Source organism: Microplitis mediator, chromosome 1 (assembly GCF_029852145.1).
Source record: "Microplitis mediator isolate UGA2020A chromosome 1, iyMicMedi2.1, whole genome shotgun sequence".
Lineage (NCBI taxonomy): Eukaryota > Metazoa > Arthropoda > Insecta > Hymenoptera > Braconidae > Microplitis > Microplitis mediator.
The window spans coordinates 20683280-20709221 of NC_079969.1; the positions used below are offsets into that span (position 1 = coordinate 20683280).

At 25.6% G+C, this 25942-nt stretch overlaps 4 protein-coding genes across 5 annotated transcripts; 3 read left to right on the forward strand and 1 right to left on the reverse strand.

The window, feature by feature from the left end:
• Nucleotides 1–1159: 1159 nt before the first annotated feature.
• LOC130671462 (nuclear RNA export factor 1-like) lies at nucleotides 1160–5202 on the forward strand. Its single transcript, XM_057475370.1, has 10 exons — nucleotides 1160–1275; nucleotides 1486–1594; nucleotides 1751–1953; nucleotides 2798–2884; nucleotides 2965–3402; nucleotides 3483–3595; nucleotides 3675–3711; nucleotides 3789–4054; nucleotides 4184–4355; nucleotides 4449–5202. The coding sequence occupies exons 2-10, from the start codon at nucleotides 1525–1527 to the stop codon at nucleotides 4968–4970; spliced, it is 1908 nt and encodes a 635-aa protein (XP_057331353.1). The 5' UTR covers nucleotides 1160–1275; nucleotides 1486–1524; the 3' UTR covers nucleotides 4971–5202.
• Nucleotides 5203–6810: 1608 nt separating this feature from the next.
• LOC130671470 (nuclear RNA export factor 1-like) lies at nucleotides 6811–13505 on the forward strand. Of its 2 annotated transcripts, XM_057475383.1 has the most exons (9): nucleotides 6813–7057; nucleotides 7228–7433; nucleotides 9302–9388; nucleotides 9469–9936; nucleotides 10012–10124; nucleotides 10203–10239; nucleotides 10323–10573; nucleotides 11513–11684; nucleotides 11778–13505. In XM_057475383.1, the coding sequence occupies exons 1-9, from the start codon at nucleotides 6994–6996 to the stop codon at nucleotides 12372–12374; spliced, it is 1995 nt and encodes a 664-aa protein (XP_057331366.1). In that variant the 5' UTR covers nucleotides 6813–6993; the 3' UTR covers nucleotides 12375–13505. The 2 variants fall into 2 exon arrangements, with proteins under 2 accessions (XP_057331375.1, XP_057331366.1); XM_057475392.1 differs by lacking the exon at nucleotides 9302–9388 and having other exon boundaries at nucleotides 6811–7057.
• On the reverse strand, nucleotides 13485–14524 carry LOC130671482 (uncharacterized). Its single transcript, XM_057475404.1, has 2 exons — nucleotides 14411–14524; nucleotides 13485–14330 (listed from the first exon to the last, which is right to left on the reverse strand). The coding sequence occupies exons 1-2, from the start codon at nucleotides 14412–14414 to the stop codon at nucleotides 13729–13731; spliced, it is 606 nt and encodes a 201-aa protein (XP_057331387.1). The 5' UTR covers nucleotides 14415–14524; the 3' UTR covers nucleotides 13485–13728.
• A 2738-nt stretch (nucleotides 14525–17262) lies between these two features.
• LOC130673886 (F-box/LRR-repeat protein 7-like) lies at nucleotides 17263–20752 on the forward strand. The gene is made up of 5 exons (XM_057479103.1): nucleotides 17263–17665; nucleotides 17753–17853; nucleotides 17936–18063; nucleotides 18152–18429; nucleotides 19375–20752. The coding sequence occupies exons 1-5, from the start codon at nucleotides 17611–17613 to the stop codon at nucleotides 20592–20594; spliced, it is 1782 nt and encodes a 593-aa protein (XP_057335086.1). The 5' UTR covers nucleotides 17263–17610; the 3' UTR covers nucleotides 20595–20752.
• Nucleotides 20753–25942: the final 5190 nt, after the last annotated feature.

Consider the following 25942-nt stretch of genomic DNA (forward strand, 5'->3'; position numbering starts at 1 on the left):
TGGCTGCATCTTCTAATGTGTGCACTCGCTTCAACAACTTTTGAAACGTGCCAAGAATATACGCCTATGTATTTATTTATTTAGATTATTATTTTTAATCCCATTCATGTAGTTATTAAAAATTGATTTATTAATTTAATTTTATTTTATTTCAATAAAAAAAAAAATTAATTACTTAACTTTCATTAATCAATTGAAATTAATAATTACATAAAATGGAATTAAATAATTAAAAATTTTTTTAATTCTCAAGTAAATTCGGACAGGATAGTCACGAGAAAATTTTGTAATATTTATATTTTTCTTTACGAATTGGAATAAAATAAATAATTGATTAAAATTAATATAAGGCAATTTTTTAGATAAATAAAAAAAATATCATTACACATGTATGTGCAACACGTGCGATAGTCTAGAAATAATAATGTGAATTATTTGAATTAGTTTAGTGAAGTCAAAGACCAATGGTTAAACACGTGTCGCGTAATCCGGCTTTAGAGTTATATTGAACACAAGAAATATATATATAGGAGAACTTCTGTACACCGTGTAAGAGCAATCGCCCACGCATAAAAATAAAAAGAGAAAGAAGATAAGCTTCGCGAGGTCACCCGATGTTATCAAGACTCAACACTGCTTGAACATCCCCATATGTCTCTACATGGCCATGTATGTCCCTACGTCAATGTAACAACCCTCTCGAGGAGGCGGCAACCTTCGGGGTTGCACAATCGCAGGCTGATTGATAATTTATACGGTGCGTGCAGGTTATTTGATTATCCATCTTCCCCAACTGTGATTTGTTCTATATATTTTATTTATTTTTTTTTTTTTCATACTCATGCTCTCACTTGATCTCTTTTTGTCTCTATATATATTCCATTTTTACAATTTTTTATATATTTTACATGTTCATATATAAATATTAAAAATGGTGATTTTACCTAGAAATAAATTTCTTTTTAAATTTTATTATTATTCAAAAATATTTATATTTACTTTCTTTGATTGTAACTAGAATATCTTTTAGTAGTATGATGCCATCTTATCCCTACTACATTTATTAGTATAAGTACAAACACAAACTTGTACTTACAAAATAATTGTAAATGATAGAAATAATTGCACATGCGCAAAACATCTCTATTTTAATATTTAATGAGAAAAATTTGTAATCGGTTTACATTTCAATTACATTTACTCAGTTCATCATCAGTCATTAACGCGTGTGTTGTTTTGAAATTTAAAATTTATAAAATAATTTATCACAGAACGGTGAGTTTTTGAATATTTAAACAATAATTATAAATTTTTTTAAAATTTTAATCGTAAAATATTTTTATCAAAATTTGTATTATTACGAGTTTATTTTCGAATATTTTTAAAAGTTATTATTAAATTTTAATTAACAATATGTTAAATGTAAAAAGAAACACTATGAATATTTAAATTATATAAAAGACTATACAGTTTATAAATTTTTAGACGTATGAAATATATTTATATATAAATTTTATAGAAACAATGAGTTCCAAACATTCAAAATTATTAAGTTTATCTAGAAGAGGCAGAGATAGTGATAGAGATTACTTAAGTAAGTTTATTATATTTATTACCTGAAATAATAATAACAACACAATAACAGTACTAACTACTGGGTAAAATATATGTTTTAAAAATACTGAAATTAAATTAATAATTAATATTATTTATTTATTTTTAATAATATTTTATCGATTTTGAATTTTAGAACTAATTAAAAAAGAGTCAATAGATCTCGATCATATTCTCGATCAATGTAGTTGTAAAATCTCAGAACAAAGATTTCCAACTTCTTCACTGAAACATAGTTACACTTCTTATAGATCTAAATTCATACCAATAATTAAAAAAAAATCTTATAATACTTATCCTTCTTTTGCAAGAGAAAATTATGGATGGTATAAAGTAACTGTAAGTATTTATTTATTTTTCTATTTAGATATAAATAAAGTAAGTTTGAGTCATGTCATAAAATTTTGTATAAAAATTAAATAATTTCAGTAGTTTATTAATTCAATATTTTATTTAATAATTAATATAATTCATGAAGGTTCTAATTAACTACCTCAGTTCCCTTAAAAACTTTTAATTAATTATTTTTGTCTCAAAAATTGTTAAATATTTTTTTATGTATTCTAGACTAATTAAATTTCATTTTCAAACTTATAGATATTTTATGTAAATATATTTCTTCTATAAGTATAAAGAAAAGTATCAGTAGTTTTTTGATTTTTCGTTAATACAGCAATAGTAGTTCAAAAAACTTTTTTAAAAATTATCTAATGATTAATAACAATAATTATTAAATTCAATTCAGTAAAAAATCAATTATTATTTGTCTTTGAATAATTTTATTCATAAAGTATACATAAGAGAATTAAATACTAATAGAGCTGACAATCAAGTTTGCTTCTTTAAAAATTTTTTTTAAAACAGAAATCTTTTTATTTGTTGAACATTTTTTGAATAAAAAGATGACGTATGACTTTAAATCACTTTATATTTTATTTATTACACTAAAAGAAATTTATAATAACAATTACATTGTATTATGAGAATGTTTTCCATATCGTATAGTAACAGGTTTTTTTGAAATATCGATTATCGAAATAGCACCCATACAAATTATAGCAACCATTCCCATCTATATGGGTTTCATTTCTATACGATATCTGAATATTTCTTATAAAATGATGATAATAATTCCCATACTACAATAGTATTTTTTAATAATAATCAAAATTATTTTATTTAGATACCGTTTGGTCACAAATATAGCAAAGAATGTATAATTTCAAAGATTTTAAAATATATTTATCCTTATACTTTTACTCCTGTTATGGTAAAAAATATTTATTTATTATTAATATAAATATTCAATAATTATAAATTTTAATAATTTATGTGCTTTTTATTATTTAGTATAAAGATAAAGGGGATAAATCGATTTTTTATGTCGATCAAAAAAAAATAGCTGATGAAATATCAAAATGTGATGAAAAAATAAAAACACATGATAATTATAGACTAATGATAAAAGTTACAAAAGGATATCCATGGTGCGATTTTAATGAAAATTTATCCCAAAAATTGAAATACGTAACATCAAAACGATTATGTGAAACAACTAGATCACTTGATTTGTCACATTTTTACTGCGATCCATATCTAGTTGATAGTTACTTCTGTGCCCTATTTATACCAAAGATATTTTTCACAATAATGAATTTTGCATATAATTTTATGCCCGATTTAGAAGTATTAAACCTCGAAAAAAATAATTTACCTTTAACTAAAAATATATGCCGTGGTATTTCAAAATTTTCAAATTTGAAAGTCATTTACTTAAATAATAATTTAGTGAGTAATTTTTTTTTTTTGTGTTATTGCATTGAATTATAGTATCAGTAATTACAATGGTGAATATTATTTTTATTTAGGTAAAAGATATTAAAGATTTTAATGGACTCAAAAATTCGAAACTAGAAGAATTATTTCTGAATAATAATCCAATTTATAATAATTATGTTCAATCTAAAGTAGAATATCGAAGGTAATGTAATAATTTATTAATTCTTATCAATGCTCGTATTGCAGACAACTTATTGGTTATTTTTTTTTATTTCTAATAGAACACTACTCGCGATATTTCCTTCACTGATAATACTGGTAAAATTTTAATTACACTTATATATATAAAATAAATTATTTGATATGTGATGATATTTTGAATAATTTATTTATAGGATGGTTTTAGAGTATCATTACCAACTGTATTTGAGTCAGAAAAAGAGGAAGACGAAGAAGAAAAAAAAGAAGCATGTACATTACCATCAACTTTAAAAAATCATTATCCTCATGCCGAGCTACGGAAAATAGCTAAACAGTTTATCAAAAAATATTTCGATATTTACGATAGCGATTCACGTAATTCACTGCTCAGTTTGTATCACCAATTAGCATTTTTCAGTATGAATGTTAGTTTAACTTCTTTGTCGTCTCAAGAACCTGGGTAACGATTTTTAATTAAATTTATTTTTTTTATTCAATTTATTTCAAAATTTTAAATAATAATAATTTTATGCAATAATTCGTTTTTTTTAAACATGAAAAAAAATACATTTATAGAATATTTTTCCAGAAATATCGAAGAGTACCTTCGGTTTCATCGAAATTCAATAAAAACTGTAGTACCAGATCAACGAATAAATTTTTTTAAGCAAGGAAGATTACCAATTGTTGCTTCAATCTCACTTCTGCCAAAAACTTATCATTATTTAAATAGTTTTTCAACCGACGTTATGTTACAAACAGTTAGTTTATTAGTTTATTATTATTATTTCAATTTAATTATCGGATTATATTTGTTGTAATTTTTACTATAATTAATAATTTATTTATTTTAGGACGGGACAACGATGATTTGTATCAGTGGTTGCTTCAAAGAATTAAATACCAAAGGAAAATTAATGTTTTACTTTAACCGTACATTCATTATCAAGTTGGAAGCTGATGATTGCACGATTATAAATGATCAACTTAATTTGTCTTATCCAACACCAAAGCAGAAAGAGCAGGCTCTTAATAACTTTATTACTGTCCGATCATCAGCACCATCATCAACAGCAGTGACATCAAATCCTTTACCTCCTTCAACACCTATATCATCACTAATAACTCCACCACCGACACCAGTTTTATCGACAGCTAACACTGATTCTGATAATTCTACATCTAGCTCAGAAATCGTCACTGAACCGACAATTAAAAGTGAATCTCCATCTCCACCATCCACATCTTCTGAGCTAGAATTAACTGATGATACTTTTAAAGAAAAACTAATTAGTCTCAGAGGAATTATAGGCAATTGTATGGCAGCAATTGATGGATTTTTGGATGATATAGAAACTAGAGAAGAGTCGGGTTGATTATTTTGAATTTTTTAAAAAGTTATCGTTATCAGTAATTAGAAAAGTTTTTTAATTGCATGCTTAAAATAATACAAATAACTGTCTGTGACGTTATATTTTTTATATTATTCTATTTGTTAATTTTCTGCCAAATATGAAACAATAGTTTTTATATTAAAAAGCGTCTCTGACGTACTATTTTTAGAAAAGTTCTTTAGATAATTATTGTCATTATAAGAAACAGTTAATAAGACAGTTGTAATAAAATTGTTTTAATTGTAAAAATGCTTTTTTTTTTAATTACAATAACTTTACAAATCATTAGTTAAAAACAATTTTATTTGACTAATTTTAGTTAAAGAAAAAAATCCTTATACTACAATGATCATTTGAATTTAATCCATCACATTTAATAATAATCCTGAAGCCAGCAGACAATTAACGATATTCGAATTTTTTTTTCAACAAATCAATTACAAAAAAAATAAACTTTAAAAAACTATAATTAATAATTTAAAAAATTTTAGAATAAATAAATCAAATTTAAGTAGAATAAAAATAAAAAAATGCGTATTTAGATAATTGAAAAACCAGTACGCGCATTTTTTTCAATTTCATTGTTTTAATTAATTAATTTATTTATTCAAAATTTATATATTGTTTCATATCTGCTGCATTCACACTCATAAACTATCGGTACAGTTTGAAAAAAAAAAATTTTCATAATTCATCGTTTTTAAAAATCAAAAAATTATTAGACATCAGATAATTCAGCAATAATATAATTAATATCATAAATACTTTTAGTAGATTTCATAGAAATGTAACTATTGTATTTGCTGGCACGCGGCCCGATTGGGACGATAGCCAAAAGGATAAAAAAAAACTATACTATTGCATTTTTGCTAATGACGCCACTTTCCAAAATTTTATCAATGTATGTCTCAGCTAGTCGAGTAGGTTCCAAAAACACCATTGATTCAACAATTTTATGCATATGTATATATATATATATTGTGCTAAACTATCAATTTTACAAGATTACACTGAGAAAAAACAATACTATTTTCCAAACAAGAATTTCTTGGTTCAAGAAATCCGTTCAAAATATTTATTTTATTATTATTAATTATCAATTTCTTGAGAAAAGAGCATCAAATTTATTTTTGTTATTACATGAATTTGATATTATATTATGAGTAAACAAAAGAATAGCTTTACTTGAATTAAATAAAAATTATTTCCTTCCATTCGACGAACTCTTGAGACAAAATTATATATTCTTGAAAATTATCAAGAATATATGTTTTTGTCTCAAGTAAATGTTCTTGATAAAAGTATTTTTTTTTCTCAGTGTATTCAATAAATAGTTTTTTGTACGTAATTTAATTCCAGAATTGTTCCAAATGTTCAACATGTATATAATTATATAGTTTTGAACATAGTTCGATAGCCTTCAAAATTTTTGAGAATGTAAAAAAAAAATTTCCTCTATCGATTTTTTTTTTCGAAAAGCTCGAAAATAATTAAACAAGTAACGAGAAATCTACTTCCATTTCGGATGCCGAATGGCCTCTTTTTCTCTTCTGCTTTATTAACCAAAAAAATATTTTTAAAAAAGTCTTTCAATAAATCACCCCAATAATTATTATTGATTTCAATGAATCGAATAAATTTTATCTATGTAAATAGAAATAAAATTTGCGCGCCTTTATCTTGTCTCGACTAATTTTAATCCAACCAATGAGCAACCGGGTTCCATTTTCTTGCAATTTCGACCGTTGACTAACTTCAATTCTAATAAATTTTATTATGTAATCACAGGATTAAAAGTATTATTGCGACAAAACAATTGATAATAATAATAACAATGTTATAATATTTACCTAATTATTAATAATAACATAAAAATGTATTATTATTAAACACGTTAATTAATATATATTTATTTTATTTAAATATATACACTACATTAATATATAGTTTATATAATCGTACAGATATTCAACACGTGTTCGCATTTATACATTTTTTATAAATAATGAGTTCTAAACAGTCAAAATCATTAAATTTAACAATAAAAGACAGGAATACTGATTATTTAAGTAAGTTTGTAATATTTATAACTTTAAAATAACAATAATATAGAAACTAGAACGACTAAAAAATATCCAAGTTTTAAGAATAGTAAAATTAAATTTATAATTATTATTATTTATTACGTTTATACTAATAACGTTGTTTATGATAATTATTTATATATTTTAAATTACAGAAATCGTTAAAAAAGAGTCAGTGGATTTCCATTATATTATTCATGAAAGTACATGTTCAATATCAGAACAAAGATTTCCAATTTCTTCACTGAAACGAAGTCATCCATCACGTAGATCTAAATTATTGCCAATAATTAAGAAAAAATCAGATAAAAGTTTTAATTCTTTTCAAGTACCAGATAATTATGGATGGTATAAAGTAACTGTACGTATTGATTTATTTATTAATATAAATAAATAAATATAATAATTAGACATTAAATTAAACAGATTGATTAAAAATGTCGTAAACAAATTTTTAATTCCAATAAAATAATTAAATTATTAGTGATTATAATGCATAGGTTATAAATATTGGCATTGTAATGATGAAAAAAAGGTGTTTTAGAAACTATGAGCGACTTTTAATTAAACAAATGTCTTGATACATCAGTTGTGGAAAATACATATGCTGAGAACTAAACATATTTAAAACACGCTAACAAATTTCATTATTATCAAAATTTTATATGCAATATTTTCTTATCCACGAAGATGATGCCTTGGTACAACAATTCTTAAGTAGGAATGAAAAACATCCTCATATAAGAAATTATTTAGCAATGCCAATAATAATTTTTGATTTGAACATTTATTTTTATTTGATGGGGGTAGAAACAGTTATTTCTGCCATGTATAGAGAACAAATATATTTATGTTTGATCGTTAATTTGAGACATTAGTAATTTATGTACCCGGTAATAATTGTCTGCGGCATAGGCCTGAAATCAGTTTGTTTTGACTGGTTGTGCAGATATCGTGACAATAAACATTACAATTAAAAAAATAACTAATCCTACAATTACAAAATGTGAGCTGATAAGTTTCAATGTCAGTTTATGACTACCCACGTAGCACAGAACAACCTTAAGATGTCATAAAGATGTTTTTTAAAAGGATAACACAAATTTTATTTTGCCTCAAAGCCGAATTCTTTTAAATAAATAAGATGTACAGTTGTTGGTCCTAGGAGTCATAGAAAATTTATGTGATTTTTTCTCTTACAAAAATAATTTCAATTACAAAATACACGGAAAAAAAATATTAGTAAATATTACTGAGATTCTCTTCAACAGCGCGCCTAGACCGAATCTCAGTAAATATTACTGAGTAGAACGTAAGAAATTAATAACAGATGCATTTTTTTGACAAGTGTCTTGTTGTTTTTTAACGTTTAAGTAGTAATTTTAAATAGTCAAGCAGTATATTTCAACGATTAACTGTTAATTATAGTAGTTTAAACATTAAAATCATAATTTTACTGATTGAAACGACATTAGTTATTGAACATAACATAAATGATTAGAAGTTGAACTACAATTATTGTCAATCATTTTTTTCCGTGTAGTTTAGATGACTTATTTGACCATTATTTGTAATTTACTCTATCTCGTCACTTATTTCAAGTCTTTTAAGCAGATACTTTTTCTGTTACATAAATATCTGATTGTTTTGTCAACATCTTGGTGCCTTATCGATAGGTCAAAAAACAGCCTCAAATCTGCTATCTTATAGATATCACAACGCCAAGTGGCTTTTTTAAAAAATGAATCATGTAATTATAAAATAAGAAGAGGGCCCTCTTCTTCGACTCGGTATTTAGTTTTTATCGTCGTGTTCGGTTGCTAGCTGTGGGCTGCTCGGAATAAATTTATTTACCATACATTTACTTCTTTGTTTTGCACGACTCTTAATGCGAAACATTAGAGTGTGCTTTACGATCGAAAAATTCAGTTTGCCTCTTTTTCTGCTCTGAACTCTGCTCTATAACGATTTTATACATGGAGATATATGTACTACAAGCAAGCAACAAAATACCCCATATATGTATGCATATATATTTAGATTTATTAAAATATTTAAGTTAAGTATTTATTTTCATTGTGATAATTGTACAAAATATTTCAACTTTGAAAAATAAAAGAATGTCGCATATAATTTTAAATTATTATTATTATTATTATTTTTGTTATTATTCATTATTATTAATCAGTATTAAAGTTTTTAAAAATGTTTAAAATTGTTTTGTTCAAGGTACCATTTGGTCATAAATATGGCAAAAGATTTATAATTTACAATCTTTTGAAACATATTTTTCCTTATAATTTTATTCCTGTTATGGTAGAAATATTTATTTCATATTTATTTATTACTAGCATAAATATTTAATTATTATAATATATATTTCTATTTTATTTTAGTATAGAGAAACTAGAGATCAATCAATTTTTTATGTAGATGAAGAAGAAATAGCTAACAAATTGGCTGCGTTAAATGAAAAAATAAAAACATCAGATAATTACAGAATCAAGTTAAACATAGAAAAGGGATTTCCTGAACATGGTATCGAAAAATTTTCCAGAAGGTTGATAAAAATAGATGATACTTTGAGTAAAAAATTAAAGTACGTTGCATCAAAACGACTGTGTGGGAAAACCAAGACACTTGACTTGTCACATTTTCACTGCGATCCATATCTAGCTGACGATTATTTCTGTGCTCTATTTATACCAAATATATTCTCAACAATAATGAAATTTGTTTTTGATTATATGCCCGATTTGAGAGTATTGGACCTCAGAAAAAATAACCTGCGGCTCTCTTCGACTCTAGCTACAGTTATTTTAAGATTTTCACATTTGAAAATAATTTATTTGAATGATAATTTGGTAAATTGTTTTTTTTTTTTTTAATTTTAATATGATGATTATTTATTTGTAATAAAAAATATTTTATTTATGTAGATTAAAAATTTAAATGGCCTTAGTTTACTAAAAAATTTGAAGTTAGAAGAATTATATCTTTGTGGAAATCCTCTTCGTGGCAATAATGTTCAAAATAAAAAAGAATATTTCGAGTAATTGTTAATATTTACTAATTATCTATTTAAATTTATATTATAATTTATAAATTATGTTCTTTTTATTTCTAATAGATATATACGGATGATGTTTCCTTCACTATTAGTACTGGTATGGACTTTAATTTAAAATTTAACAACTATGTACATGAAAACTATTATGGTAATTATTGCTTTCGTATAAATTATTTATAGGATGGTTTCAAAGTGTCGAAACCAATTGTTATCGACTTAGAAATGGAAGAGGAGGAAGAACGAAATTTGCCAATGTCATTAAAAAATTTTTATTCTCATGTGGAGGTACAAAAAATAGCTGGGCAGTTTATTAAAAAATATTTCGCTATTTTTGACAGCGACTCTCGTGAGCCACTGCTCAGTTTATATCACAAATTAGCATTCTTCAGTATGACTGTTAGTTCAGCCACACCGACGTCTCATGAATCGAGGTAACAATTTTTAAATAAGTCATCTTTTATTCAATTTATTTAAAAAATTTTAAATACTAATATTTTTTTTCAATAATTCATTATATTTGAAATTTAAAAAATAAATGTTTATTTAAAATTAAGTTTAAGGTTCTGGGGAATATGTTGGATTCAGTTGGTTAGTTAACCCTTTAGAGTCAGAGGATCTCGAAACGTCTCCGTGTGAGACTAGTGGGGAGAGCGCGAATCGTAGAGTCCCGTGAGCTTGTATGAGTGACATGTGAGAGTAGTAGTGTGTCTGTGAGTACCCTTCCACTCGTTTGAATCTCGCGCTGCGTTCATCGACAGAACCGTAGTTAGTATTGTTGACGTGAGGAAATAGTCTCCAAAAGTAAGGTTAGAAAAATGTAAAAAATTTTATACATTGCTATGTAATTGCAATATTACTTAAATATATTTATAATGAAACCAAATGTTGTTCTTACTTCGAATTTAAGTCCTTTGATATTTATTATTTAATAAATAAAAAATTAAAAATTAAATAATTTTCAATTCCCGCTTAGGTGAAATTTTTTCTCTTATAATACGGCCCTGACACATTTGCTTCGCGCTCTTTCTAATTCTATCGGGCTCCGCCAGACCGAAGAGTGGGGTTTCAAGGTCAGACTCTAAAGGGTTAATAACAAATTATTAATTTTGCAAATTTATTTTTGCTTCATCAGGACATGTTAGTAATTGTAGACTTGATCGAAAACAAGGCAATCAATTAAGATTGAGGGTATTAACACTTTACATTATGATCGACCCAGCAAACAATTCAAATTTGCGAAACGTTGCGTAAATTGATAATTTGTTATTAACTAATCACCTGGATCCAACATTTTCCTCAGAACCTTTAACTTAATTTATTAATTACCGGATCGAAACCATAAACAAGATATTTATAAAATATTTTTACAGAAATATCGAAGAGTACGTTCAGTTTCATCGAAATTTGATAACAATGAAAGTAGCAGATCAACGAATAAATTTATTAAAGCAAGGGAGATTACCCATTGTTACTTTGATATCACTTCTGCCAGAAACATATCATTATTTAAATAGTTTTTCAACCGATGTTATGTTACAAACAGTTAATTTATTTATTTATTATTATAATTTCAATTTAATTATCGGATTATATCTGTTGTAATTTTTACTTTAATTGATACTTTATTTATTTTAGGATGGGACAATGATGATCTGTATCAGTGGTTGCTTCAAAGAATTAAATACCAATGGAAAATTAATGTTTTACTTCAACCGTACATTTATTATCAAGTTGGAAGCTGATGATTGCATGATTATAAATGATCAACTTTATTTGTCTTACCCAACACCAAAGCAGAAAGAGCAGGCTCTTGATAACTTTGGTGTTATAGAGAGCAAGCTTTTGATAACACCAAAGCAGGAAGCGCAAGATCTTAAAAATTTTTCTATTGTCCGATCATCAGCACCATCACCAACATCATCAACAGCAGTGACATCAAATCCTTTACCTCCTTCAACACCTATATCATCACTAATAACTCCACCACCGACACCAGTTTTATTGACAGCTAACACTGATCCTGTTAATTCTACGTCTAGTTCAGAAATCTTCACTGAACCAACAATTAAAAGCGAACCTTTATCTCCACCACCACCAACAACTCCTGAGCTAGAATTAACTTATGATATTTTTAAAGAAAAACTAACTAGTCTCGGAGGAATTATACGCAATTGTTTGTCAGCAATTGATGGATTTTTAAATGATGAAGAAATTAAAAAAAAGTTTGATTAATCATTTTGAATTTCTTTAAACAGTTATCAGTAATTAGAAAAGTTATTGTTATTACTTGCTAAAAATATATGAATAACTGTCTGTGAAATTTCTATTATTTTAGTTCTTAATATAATTAAAAAAAAAAAAAGTACTTTTAAAAAAACCGTCTGTGACGAACTATTTTTAAAAAAGCTGTAAATAAGTCTAAATATTTACATTTTTACAGCTAAAGTTTTTTTTTATCGGATAAAAAAATTATAATAATTATTTCTTACTTTTTTTTTCTTCTTTTTACCATTAAAATATATCAACAATCCGCTGTCCATAAATTGGATCTCTTGAAAAACAGATTATTTCTCTGATCCCAGTTTTGAAGTGTAACGTTACAACTCTTACGATGATTTAACGAAAATTTCTTCTCATTACTATAAAACTAAATAAAAATTCTAAATTACCAGCTCCAAACAAATTATTATGGTATGCATTTATTACTCATAAAATCACCATAAAAGTACTAAAAGAAAGTAACAGAATGTATATTATGTAAATAAACAAAAAAAAAAAAATCCCAACGAAAACAGGGGCGTTATGAACTAAATCATTGCGGGATGTTATGTCACATAGAACGAGGGTAACGCAAGAAGTGTAGTGTTGTGTAGGAGATGACATGCGGGCGGAATTGACGGCGATAACAAAACGTGTCGTCAACGAGCTAAAGAGAACAAAACACACGAGTACTAAACTACTGTGCTGGGGGCAGTGGCGTGTAGGACGCCGATGATGACATAATTGGTATCATTCGGGGTCTTCTTTTGAACCCCAATAATTTTCAATGAATAAGTGTAAAGATCTTTTATTTCATCTTGTACTGCCTTGCTATCGTTCACTTACCCTTCATCTGCCCACATATCCTCAATTATTACTCGTTTTATTTTTTATCTCTTTATTTCTATCATTTTTTTTTTTTTTCAATTATCCAATTAAATCATATTAAGCTTCAATTTCTTTTTTTATCAATCACAAGTATAAAAATCAAAATATATTTATTACATTAATTTATATATTGTTCCAACTTGTAATTAAAACTAAATTTAAAAAAAAAAAGTAAATAAAAATTACAAGACATCCAGCAAAAAAATATATTTTTATTTAATTACTCCTCTAAATAAAGTTAAAGTTCTTGAATATTTTTTAACCACCACCAATTTAATGTAAGAAATCAATAGTAAAAATTTTTTTAATTTATTCTTGTTCAAGTTTACTGTAACTTGAAATGCGGTAAGTTATAAACTCGCTAATAGAATGTGATATTACAGTCAATCCACTTGGTTGCGACAAATTGTAAGCGTGTACTGTAAATTATGGATATCTTTTAGTGGTACGACTTTTCCCGTCTCTTTACTAATTTTATCTTTTTTTTATTTTTATTTGTTTTTAATTTTAACAATTCCTTCACTTTACTTTGTACTTCTGGTGTCATTCTTCTGGTTTGAGGCAAATTATCGTAGAATTTTTTAGTTGTATCATGGTTGTGATCTAAATTTATATTCGATATAATTAAACTATTTCCATCTTCAGTTACTCTAACTTTAAATGAGGCTCGACAATTTATTTGAAAAGTACTAGATGATCTTTCTCCCGTCGACATAGATTTAAATTTTTTCCCACCATTAATACAACAATATCTAATCGAATAATATTTTAAGTTTGGTTCAATGTGTCGCTTAACCCCTTGTCTTCGGCATTTTTCGATTGTGACACAATCTCTTTTATAAAAGGCACAATTTTTGTAACCTTGATAATTTTTTATTTTTTTCTCCAACTCTTCGAATGTGTTGAACCTCTGATTAACTTTTAACTCACTCACCTCTTCTGCTTGCTGAGATACATTTGATAATTCTTTATTATTAATCGCCGAATCTTCTGTATCTTGATGGTCGATGTCAGAAGTCGGTTCATTAATTTCACTAATATCTAACCAATATATTTATCATTATCTTGTAGTAAATAATTATCATTTACTAATTGTAATAAATTAAATAATGCATATTTACCCATTTTAATTAAGACAATTTAAAATAGATTATTTTAATTTCAAATTTTATTATACTTTTAAATTGTGACAGCTATCAGTTTTTTTAAAAGACCGATTGTCATTTGAATTTATTTAATGGCTTTTAAATTTAGACATTTAAAAAAAACAGTTGACTTATTTTATATATACACTCTCGGGCGGTTTTGAATCACCCTGGAAACACGGTGGAATCTCGGTGGATCCACGGTGGTTACACGGTGGGTTTTTTTTATTTTATCACCGTGGAATCAGGGTGGGTACACCGTGTAACCACCCTGATTCCGCGTACACCGTGGATACACCGTGGAATCAGGGTGGGTAGACCGTGTAACCACCGTGGAATCACGGTGGGTACACCGCGTACCCACCCTGATTCCACGGTGGAATCACGGTGATAAAATGGAACAAACCCACCGTGATTCCACCGTGTTTCCACTCCCAGGGTGATTCAAAACCACCAGGGCTGGTGGAAATTTGTTCGTTTTTTAATGACGAGCAAACTGTAGTCACTACGTGACTGTCTAAATATCACTACAAAATTTATAAAATACGCAGAAAAAAATGATTTCTTGCCGCAACAAAATTTTAATTTGCACCAAGAAATTTTATGCATTTTATCAATTAAATACAAAAATTGTCTTGGGGCGAAAAAAGATTTTTTTGGTCAAGAAATAATTTCTTGCACCAAGTAATTTATTCCAGTTCTAAGTAAATTTTTGTTTTCAATTCACAATGCAAAAAATTTCTTGGAGTGAGTAAAAATTTTCTTTAGGCGTGTAAAGATTTTTTGTGTCAATGAATCCTTTTTTTTTCTATCCACACTTTTTTGGCTTTGAGAAGCTTCCTAAAACCAAAAAGGAGTATAAAAATCTGTCATTTTGGAATAAGTAACGCGATATAAATAATATAGCCATATATTCAGTGACATTCAGTCATATTTAGTGACAGAATAATTAAAGTATTAATTTATTTAAAGAAAATAAATACGATCGTCTTTTTTCTCGCATAATTTAAATGTAATTCGAATGATATAGATAAATCTATTCATCTCAATACTTGGCGATTAAAAAAAGTTTAAATTATGTAAAGGCACAAATTCAAGTCAAGACCTATCTAATGATACCAATTTCAATAACATTAACTAATTCTATCATATAGATATGGCGGGAACAAAATTTTTCTTATTCTCTTAATAATAGATAATTGGCATGAAAATTCAAAAAATTTTTTTAAATTTACTACTACCCTTTTTTTTTTTTTTTTTTTTTTCAAAAACTTAATTAGTTTTTAATAATTGTTAGTATTTAAAAACTAATTATAGATGAAAAAAAAAGAATTTTTAATTAAAGTTATAACTTTTAAAATAACTATCAGCTTTAAAATAAATATTATTCAAAATTAATTAACTTATGGACAATAAAAAAAAAAAATTATTTAAATGAAATAAAATAATATACATTGTAATTTTAATGGTTGTGACATTTATGACTTGGAAACTTGAAGTAATGTAAAATAAAGTATAATAAATAAGTACATAGATATTTTATATTTCCTACTGGTTTGAATTTGTTAATAATTTCAAATAACTTGCTTGTAATATTAAGGAAAATTTTTAACATGCATTTTTAAAACATTAACTTTTTAGTAGAGGTAATTACTTATTATTAATAAATAATAATCAATTATTAAAAATACAATTTAAATAAAAGTTCAATGCCAAATTGTAAAATTTTCAATGTAAAAGCAATGTACTACTAAAATATTAAAATTATTAAAATTTTGTAATTTTTTTTCACCTTCATAAAAAAAAAATTTAAGTTTTCAAACAAAAAGAAATAATTTATTTACATTTTATTAAAAAAAATTAAATTTCTTTTTTTGTCCATCGACAAAATGAAATAAAAAAACGTCTTACAGAAAGTAGCAGACAGTAAGTAAATTTTTTTTCTTTTAAATAAACTATTGAAATACTTATGAGAAAAATGAATTTCAAAAAGTTTAACAAATCTTTTTGTGCGAATTCAAAAAATTTTATTTTATTCACAAGTAACTTTTTTATACATACAGACAATAAAATTGTTTGACGTCTGCTACTTTCAGTATCTTAGTCCGATTATTTTTTATCAGTATATAATCTAACTTTGAGTTTTTTTAAGAACACAATTGTGTAATTATAAAATAATTGAGGGCATTTTCCACTTATAGTAATTTATACTAATTATAATATTTAAATTTAATTTTAATTGTCGTAACATTACTATAGAAATTGTTCTATTATTTACTTATTTATTTTTATTAATCCACAGTAAAGTAAACTATTTTTAAGAAAATTTAACATTTTAACTTTTTCATTGATTATGAATGATAATATTTGTCATTGTATTTTTGTATAACAAACAACATATTATGTTTTCATTAAAAAATTTATAAAAATAAAAATTTGCCACTGAAAAAAAAATAAAAAATTTTAATTTCACTATCAACTAAATCTAAAGTATCAATAAAATAAATGTTCTTGCAGTAATAAAACTAATTAATTGATAAATAAATAATTGTATTTTTAAAATTCGGAAATAATTATGAAAAAGAAAAGTTTTTAAATTTACAAATTTTTCCCTCCAATTTCACAATAAATTCCAGCTTTGAAATTCATGTTACAGATGACAGCACCTTACAGTGAACCAAATTCTCGTTGTGACCTTCAGAGTAAAAATGAAAGTAAAAGTGACCCAATTTTTTTTATGAATGAAACAGGAAATATTGCAAACTTGAGTGGCGCTAGTAGACATAGTGTAATAGAGTATTGTAGAGTACTCTGTACTTAGTACATGCTAATACTAGGTACTCGAAAATTTCTTTCCTCAAACGGACTTTACAAGAATCAGCCAGCATATCAGTAGACAGTATTGGTTATATCAGTCGACAAAAGCGACTTGAGTAGACTGGAGCCTAGAAACGAGCAACAGACGCAGACATCAGACATCATCATCCATTACCATGCTCCATTACAATCTAAAGTGATAAATTCAAACAAAGAACAAAGCAAAGACTGCCTAGTATATTAATAATTTATTATCAATTATAAATTAAATAACCAGAGTTTAGAAATTTTAAATCAAAATAACCGGTAACAATTAAATATAATTATTTATTTATATATTTAATTAATTTATTCGCACAATGGATAATGATATTTTACGTCAAATATGGACTACATTCAAAGAATTATCTCAAGGTAAAAATTTTAATATTTATTTACAAATATATATAAATATACGTAATAAATAATTATTTTTATGAATACTAAATATACATTTTACAGAAGTTCCATTCAATAGTAATGATATTGAACCTCATTTTGCTCACAACACTGATGATAATGTTCCAATAAGAAAATTATTTATTGGAAATTTAGCAGAACGCGTAAGTTATTATTATTAAGTTAAATATATGATTAATGTAAATGAATTAATAACAGTAACATGTTGTTTACTTATTATTTTAGACAACGAACAAAGACTTGGAAAAATTATTTAGTGCCTATGGAAAAATAGAAACTTGTTATGTGAAAAGAGTTGATGGTAGAAGTCATTTTGGTTTTATAACTTACAGTGATGTTGAAAGTACAGTTCAGTGAGTATATAATTATTAGTATTACTAATTAATAAATGATCAGTTTTATATAATTTCAAAAAATGATTGTGTTTTTTGTTAATTAAAGGGCACGACGAGCTGCTCATAGAATGGAAATAAAATTACACGCCCGGGTATTGCGTGTCACTGCTGCTGACTCTTGGCACCAGCCTGATAGTATCGAAAATCGCAAAAGATTTTCTGCAAAAAAACAAAATAAAAATGATGTTGAAACGGCTGTAGCGGAAGTAGCTGAGCCTGAGCCTAATTACGATTCGGATTCACTCATTAATAAATTGAATGATGATTGTTTGATTGAAGTATTTTTATATTTACCAATTGCTGATAGAATACGAATGGAAAGAGGTATTTTTATTAAGACAATACTTATTTTAAATAGACTAGAAATTTTTTTAATTATTTTCTAAAATTTTTCTCCATTAAATAATTAGCAATAAATACTTTTTTCTTTATTTTATTTCGTTTATTTTTTGTTTTTGAAATAAAAAATAATAAAACTTTTTAAATATTAAGGCCATTCTCAAACAGTGCCCCCCACTTTTTAAAAACTTTCAATGACTTTCAACTGTCGTAGGCGTATCATGTTTTTATCAATTAATTAAAAAAAAATAAAAGCATTAATTGAAAAAAAGACAACGTAGTCGTAATTTCGCCGATGTATAGATTTAAAAAAAAAACTATTTACACTTGATATCAAATAGGAGTTAAACAAAATTTGTAAAATAAATTTCAGTAAAATCGTCATGTCAATTTTATAATTCGAATTTTTAAATTTTGTTGGCTAAAATTTATTCAATATATTTCGTTTAACTCCTAATTGATATCAATTGTAAGTAATTTTTTTTAAATTCTATATCTCAACGAAATTACGACTACGTTGTCCTTTTTTCAATTAAGGTTTTAATTTTTTTTTAATTAATTAATAAAATTTTAATACGGTTATGACAGTTGAAAGTCATTGCATATTTTTAAAAAGTGGAGGGCACTGAGAATGCCCTTAAGACAAAATAGTGATCGATTCGAAGAATTCAGATTTAAAATATATGTAGTTTTATATCAGTAAAAAACTTAATGAATCTATACTTGATTTTTGAGTCACAAATTTGATTTTTATTAAAAAATAGAATTATAAATAATTTTATATACGATAAATTACAAAAAAAATCACTTTAATTAATTTTATGAAAATATTTCTTTAAATTATTTTTGATAGCTTACGAAGTTAATATAAATAAATAATTAATTTAAACTCTACGGTTTCTTTACTAATCTTATTTTTTGTTTCTACAGTGTGCAAACGTTGGCAAGCACTAAGTCAAGAGTCTTGGCACTCAGTTAAATACTTAAACTTATCAAAAAAATCCTGGGGCCTGTCACCGAAGATTCGGGTGCAAGTTGTCGATACAAGTACTCTCCGCAAAGTATTGGTCCGTTGTGGTAAATTTTTAACACATTTAGATTTATCACAGGTATCACATTTATTAAGCTCCAGTACTCTAACAATAATCGGTAAACTCTGTCCAAATATGCAGTTTTTAAATATAATGGGATTATCGTTATCCCCATCAGGAATAAATTCACTGATGACAAACTGCCGGAATATAACAAAATTTATGATGAAAACACTTACGGGACCATGTGAGCGCGAATTATCACAATTATTTTCAGTAAATAAAAAATTAAAATACATATTAATTGATGGAGATGAATATATGTGCGGTAAATCATTTTCATCACTGCCCCATGATGTTATTGAAGACTTACATTTAATTAGATGCACAGCATTATTGTCAAATTATTTTGATGTAGGAATAAATCATCTAACAAATTTAAAATCATTAACGCTTGATATGTGCGTGTGTCTTACGGACCCGACCTTAGAAGTTGTTGGTAAAAAAACAACAATAACAAATTTAGAATTTCGTGGTATGCATCCATTGATATCATCAAGTTCATTAAATAATTTAGTGAATTTAATGAATTTACAACGACTGTGTCTCAACGATAATATTGTGGTAAATGATGATTTTTTGATAAACTTATCGTATAACTGCAAACAATTAAATTATGTAGATTTAACCAGCTGCCATTTGGTAACTAATCGTGGTATTACTTCATTAATAACTTTAATTAAATTAGAAACTCTGATAATTAATTTCGTAACAAAAGTTGATGATGATGCTATTGCCGATTTTCAAAGTCTTAAAGTATTTAAATGTTGGGGATGTAAAAATATAACGGATGTAAGTATTATCAACTTAATAAATAATGCGCCTAATTTAATTTATCTCGATTTATCAGCAACTGCAATTACGTGTGAGTCGCTTCATACCGCTGTTGCTGTAACAAAAAAAAGAAAAAGTAATTGTGTTCTTAAAATGATTATCGGCGGTACTTTTACCCATTCATCTGAGATTAAAGAAATTTCACCTTTATTACAAATTGTTAATCTTGATTTATCGGTTTTAGATAATAATACTAAAAAATATGAATATTTAACATTTAATTAAAAATTTATTTATTTTAAATTATATCAATTGCTTAAAACTTTTTTTTTTGCTAAATTATTTTTAAAAATTATTAATTTTTATTTATTAATTTAATTTTTTTAAACTTGTCACAGTTTTACAAAAATTTGAGAAATTTTACAGTCTTAATCTTTACAGTCTTAATTCTGGATTCAAATTTTATAAAATTTCATGAAATTTAAAAAAATTTCCTCGAGTTCCATAATTTTCGTGTTGTAAAATTTTTCACAATTTTATAAAAAAATTTTTACACGGCTATATATTTTTTTACTGTTTAATTACTACCTGAAATTAAATTTATTTGTTTAACTGGCAAAATTTCGGCTTATGTACTAATTTGATAATTAATGTAAAATAAATAGCCTGATCTTAGTATTTGTATATAATAAATATAAATTATGTATTTACGTGTGTATGTTATTGCATACTTATGTTTGTCAATGATTATACAAAATAATCATCTTTTAAATAATATAATTTATAATTCATATTGAATATAAAAAAACATAATAATAAGAATTAATAGTGTAGAAATTTATATTAAATATTAAGAATTAATTTAATTTATAATTAAATTATTTAAGTGAACAATAAATTATCGATTAAAAAATAATGCGTTTGGTAATTTAAATAATGTGAAAATTTTAATAATTATAATATCAAACATATGGTAGATTTTTAAGATTAAAATTATCTAAAGTTTTATGACTTTTGAATAATGAGTTAATATCTAACTTACGCTAAAATATTTTTAGTTAATCGGTGGATACAAAACTTGTAATTTTTTTTATATTAATTTTATGGAAAACAACTTCTAAATACAATTTATGAATAATCTAAGATTTAAATAAAAATTCGAATTAATATTTGTGTGTTTCTAATTCACGAAAAAAAAAATCAGTAGATTTTAGTAGAAAATATTTTTAGAAAAGAATTAAATATTTAACAAAAAATAAGACTTCTTAATTGTGGGAATTACGAATTAAAATTATAAAAAATTGTCTGCCAATACTAATTTTTAATTTAAAAAATCCATTTTATTTACTCGTACTGTGATAAATTATTAACTCATACTCCAAACTAAAGCGCAAAATTAAAAAAAAACCATACAAATAAATAAATAAACATTTTTTAATTGTAAAATTTTTATACAGGGTTTCAATAATAGTCTCAAAAGAAATAATAATAAGAATAAATAGTCCGTTAGTTTGAATGATATATAAATATATATATAAATGTGTATAACGAAATTTTTCTTTTGCTTTTTCGAACGAGACAATTTGATATTAACGCTTGTGATATTTACTATTTATTATTTATTTATTGCTGTAACTCAGGTATAATTATTATTAATCAACCAACAATTGTAAATTATAAATTATAAGTTTGCTTGGCCTACAGTATTTATAAGTGCGCTGTATAAAATTTATCTCTTCATTATTTTGCTTGCCTTTATTTAAATGTTTAAATATCATTTAATGAGACAACTTATAAACTACAAAATTTACTTAATATTGAAAGTTGTTTAAGTATTTAGTCATTTTTGTTTTAAATCAAAATTTACAGAGTAAAATAATTGAGGCATCTTATTAATTAACATTTTCTAAAGTAATTAAAAGAAAAAAAAAAAATGAAAAATGTTTATTGGTATTTTATTATTTATAAAAATACAATTTTATTGCCAAAATATTAAAAATCGTTAAATAATTTACAAGACACTATTTGTTTATAAATTTAAGATCTACAATTTTTGTTTAAAACTTTTTTCTGTATTTTATATTGTTATTCAATTACAAGTGAAAAACGTATTTTTGTCTTGTTAGTTTCTGTTGTTTATCTTCCTTCCGTCAACATCTTCCCATAAAAATATATTTTACTTTAATAAAATATAGGTATAAAATAGCGGGAAAAATGACAAAGTTTGATGGTACTGATGGTGATAGAGACTTAAGTAGTAGTAGTGAGAGATCTAAAGAGGACTAAGATTAATGATAGTAATAATAATGATAACAAAATAATAATAATAATAATAATAATAATTATTATTATTACTACTATTATTATTATTAATGTGCAATAATAAGAGAAAAAATGTTATTTAGCATACTTAAATCTTATAAATAATAGCTATTATTTGATAAAAAATGTTCTAATAATCGATATTAATATAAGAATGTGTCGGGTGATCGGCCGGATTTTGTTGCGGCCGACGTACAATAATATAAGAAAATCGATATTAATATAAGAAATACACCAAATCAAAATTGAAAATTCAACGATGTTTTTGATTTAATGAAAGAATTTTAGAATTGGTTGATATTTTCACACATTATATATTTATTATAATTATATTGATGGGTCCAGTTTTGTTTAAAAATAAAAAATCTCTGATAACTATTAAAGTTATGTTTATGACTTGTCTCATACAAGTTATAGTATTTACGCATATAATATATGTATATATTAAATAATATGACAATTTTATAATATTAATGTTATTAAATTCTTATTCTGTCAACTATCAATCAAACTTAAATCTCCAATACTTAAAAAATGTTCAAAGTTTTCGGCAGCAATTTAAAAGTATAAATTGATATCGATTTATATACGAATATATAAGTTTACAGATAAATAGATTTGATTATATGTATTTAATGAATTCTATTGTAATTTATGTACAAAACCAAATTTATCATTAGGTGCATTATTTACGTAGAGTGTATCAATTTGATTATTTGAGTCAAGTAATGCCATAAACTTTTCTGAATTGTAAGTGTTTAACAGACTAGAGGATCAGACTATAATCCATCGATTTCCAAAGTTAAGCAGCATCGACGTGGGACTTTAATTGGACGGGTGACCTCGTAGTAAAATGATAGTCGATGGATAATAATTTTTTTTTTTTTTTTTTTTTTTATTTAATTTTAACCGACATTTGTATTGATGAAGACAATAAATCCTAATTAAACTACTTAATTAATAATTTACAGATATTCTAAATGAGATTCTAAAAATGTTGATTTCAATATTTTTTTGTTCTGAGTAGGAATTTAAAAGCAGTAAGCAAAAGTTAATGCTATTTATGAGCAGTTGTGATAAATGTTTTTATTTATATAGCTTCGTCGTTCAATAAGTGCTCAACTGGTAGAGCACTCGGCGCGATACTGAATTGGTCTGGGTTCGATTCCTAGTTCGGGCTATCTATATTTTTCTCAATTTATCTAGAAATTGTCTTATTGAGAAGGTTATTTGCATGTTTAGGTTTTCACTAGATTTAAATTGGATAAAAATCCAAGGAAATGACCCCCCATGACGTGAGATTATCATAACTATAGTCAAAGTTATATCCTTTTTAAGCAATATTGTAAGAAATTTTCACGAATAAATATTAGAAAATACGGCAATGGCAACAATTACTCGGACTCGCCTCGGAAAAAAGTAGGATAGCGGCCCTGTTGAAACAAACTCATAGATTCTCATAAAAAAAACATATTTTCCTATGAGACTCTATGAGCTACAAAATTTTCTATGAGAAACAAAAAATTTGCTCATAAAACTCTTTATGAGAATTTATAGGTTTTTGTTTTATTCATTATCTTCAGCGATATATCTTATACAATTTTCATGGGAATGAATGAGAATTTTTATGTTATGCGATACTATAAGTCAAATCATCAGAAACTTCTATAAGATTGAATATAGATAATTTCTTTGAGTTTTTATAAGTATTTACTACTTTACTCTTAATGAGAGTTTATACAAAATATCCCGATACATAAAAGTCTCTCAAATTCTCATCAATTTTATTCATGTAAAAAAACCTGCGAGTTTTATGAGTTTGAATGAGACTTTATCTAAAGTTGAATTCTCTTAAAAATCTTATAAATTCATTCGAAATCGCTGGGAATGATATAAGATGGCTTCTTTCATATAAAACCTCATAGAAACATTGCAGTTACTTTATTATACGTTCTTATATGATTATAAAACGAAAATCCCTTTTATTCGCATAAATTCATTCAAAATCGCTTGAAATTATATAAAGATCTACTATTTCCACATAAAACCTTATAGGAAAATGCCAATCGATTATTCATACGTTCTCATATAATTATAAGACGAAAACCCCTTTCAATCTTATAAATTCATTCAAAATCTCTGAAATAATATAAGATGACTACTTCCATATAAAACCTCATAGGAACATTGCAGTTAATTTATTATATGTTCTCAAATAATTATAAGACAAAAATCCCTTTCAATCTTATAAATTCATTCAAAACTGCTGGAAAAAATACAAAAATCTACTATTTCCACATAAAAGCTCATAGGAACATTGAAGTTGATTTATTATACGTTCTCATATAATTACCAAACGAAAATCCCTTTCATTCCCATAAATTCATTCAAAATCGCTTAAAATTATATAAAGATCTACTATTTCCACATAAAACCTCATAGGAAAATCGCAGTCGATTATTCATACGTCTCATCTAATTATAAGACGAAAATACCCTTCAATCGCATAAATTCATTCAAAATCGCGTGAAATGATAGACTGCTCTACTTATGATTTCATGTCTCATAAAATATCATAAACATAAAAAACATTTTAAATTTCTTATAAAAATTTTATCAGATTTTATGAGAACTGAATAAAAAATAAAAGTTTTGCGTTTTTTCTCACACAATCGTTCTATGAGAAACTATGAGGAATTTCAGTGCCAAATACACTGCCATTTCCCATTAATTTTCTAGGGTAAGTATTTTTTTATGAGAATCTATGAGATTGTTTCAACAGGGGGTGCCCCTCATAACTTTGTGCTGGATCATTTGAAATAAAAAAAACAAAGGTTATTCATTAGATACTAGTTTTTCCCGGGTAATGCCGGGAGGATTTTTAAAAATTTCAATTTTTCAAAGATAATAATTTTTTAAAGATAACTTTATCATAAGTTCCGTAGATGTCCTTATGAGATCAAAAAGATATCTTTTTGTTAACATTTGATCATAACCTAAATTTATCAGCTGATGATTGGTATTCATATATCCCTCGAAAATTTAAATCACGGTGGAAACACCGTATAAAAGTAAACACCGTGGATCCACCGTGGTTACACAGTGGGTTTGTTCCATTTCACCACCGGGTATACACAGTGTATCCACTGTGATTACGCGGTGTATCCACCGTGATTACACAGTGGCTTGACCACTGTGTATACGCGGTGTTTCCACCGGTGGCTTTGTGCTATTTCACCACCGTGGTTCCGCGATGTATCCACCGCGTAATCACAGTGGAAACACCGTGTATACACAGTGGTCAAGCCACC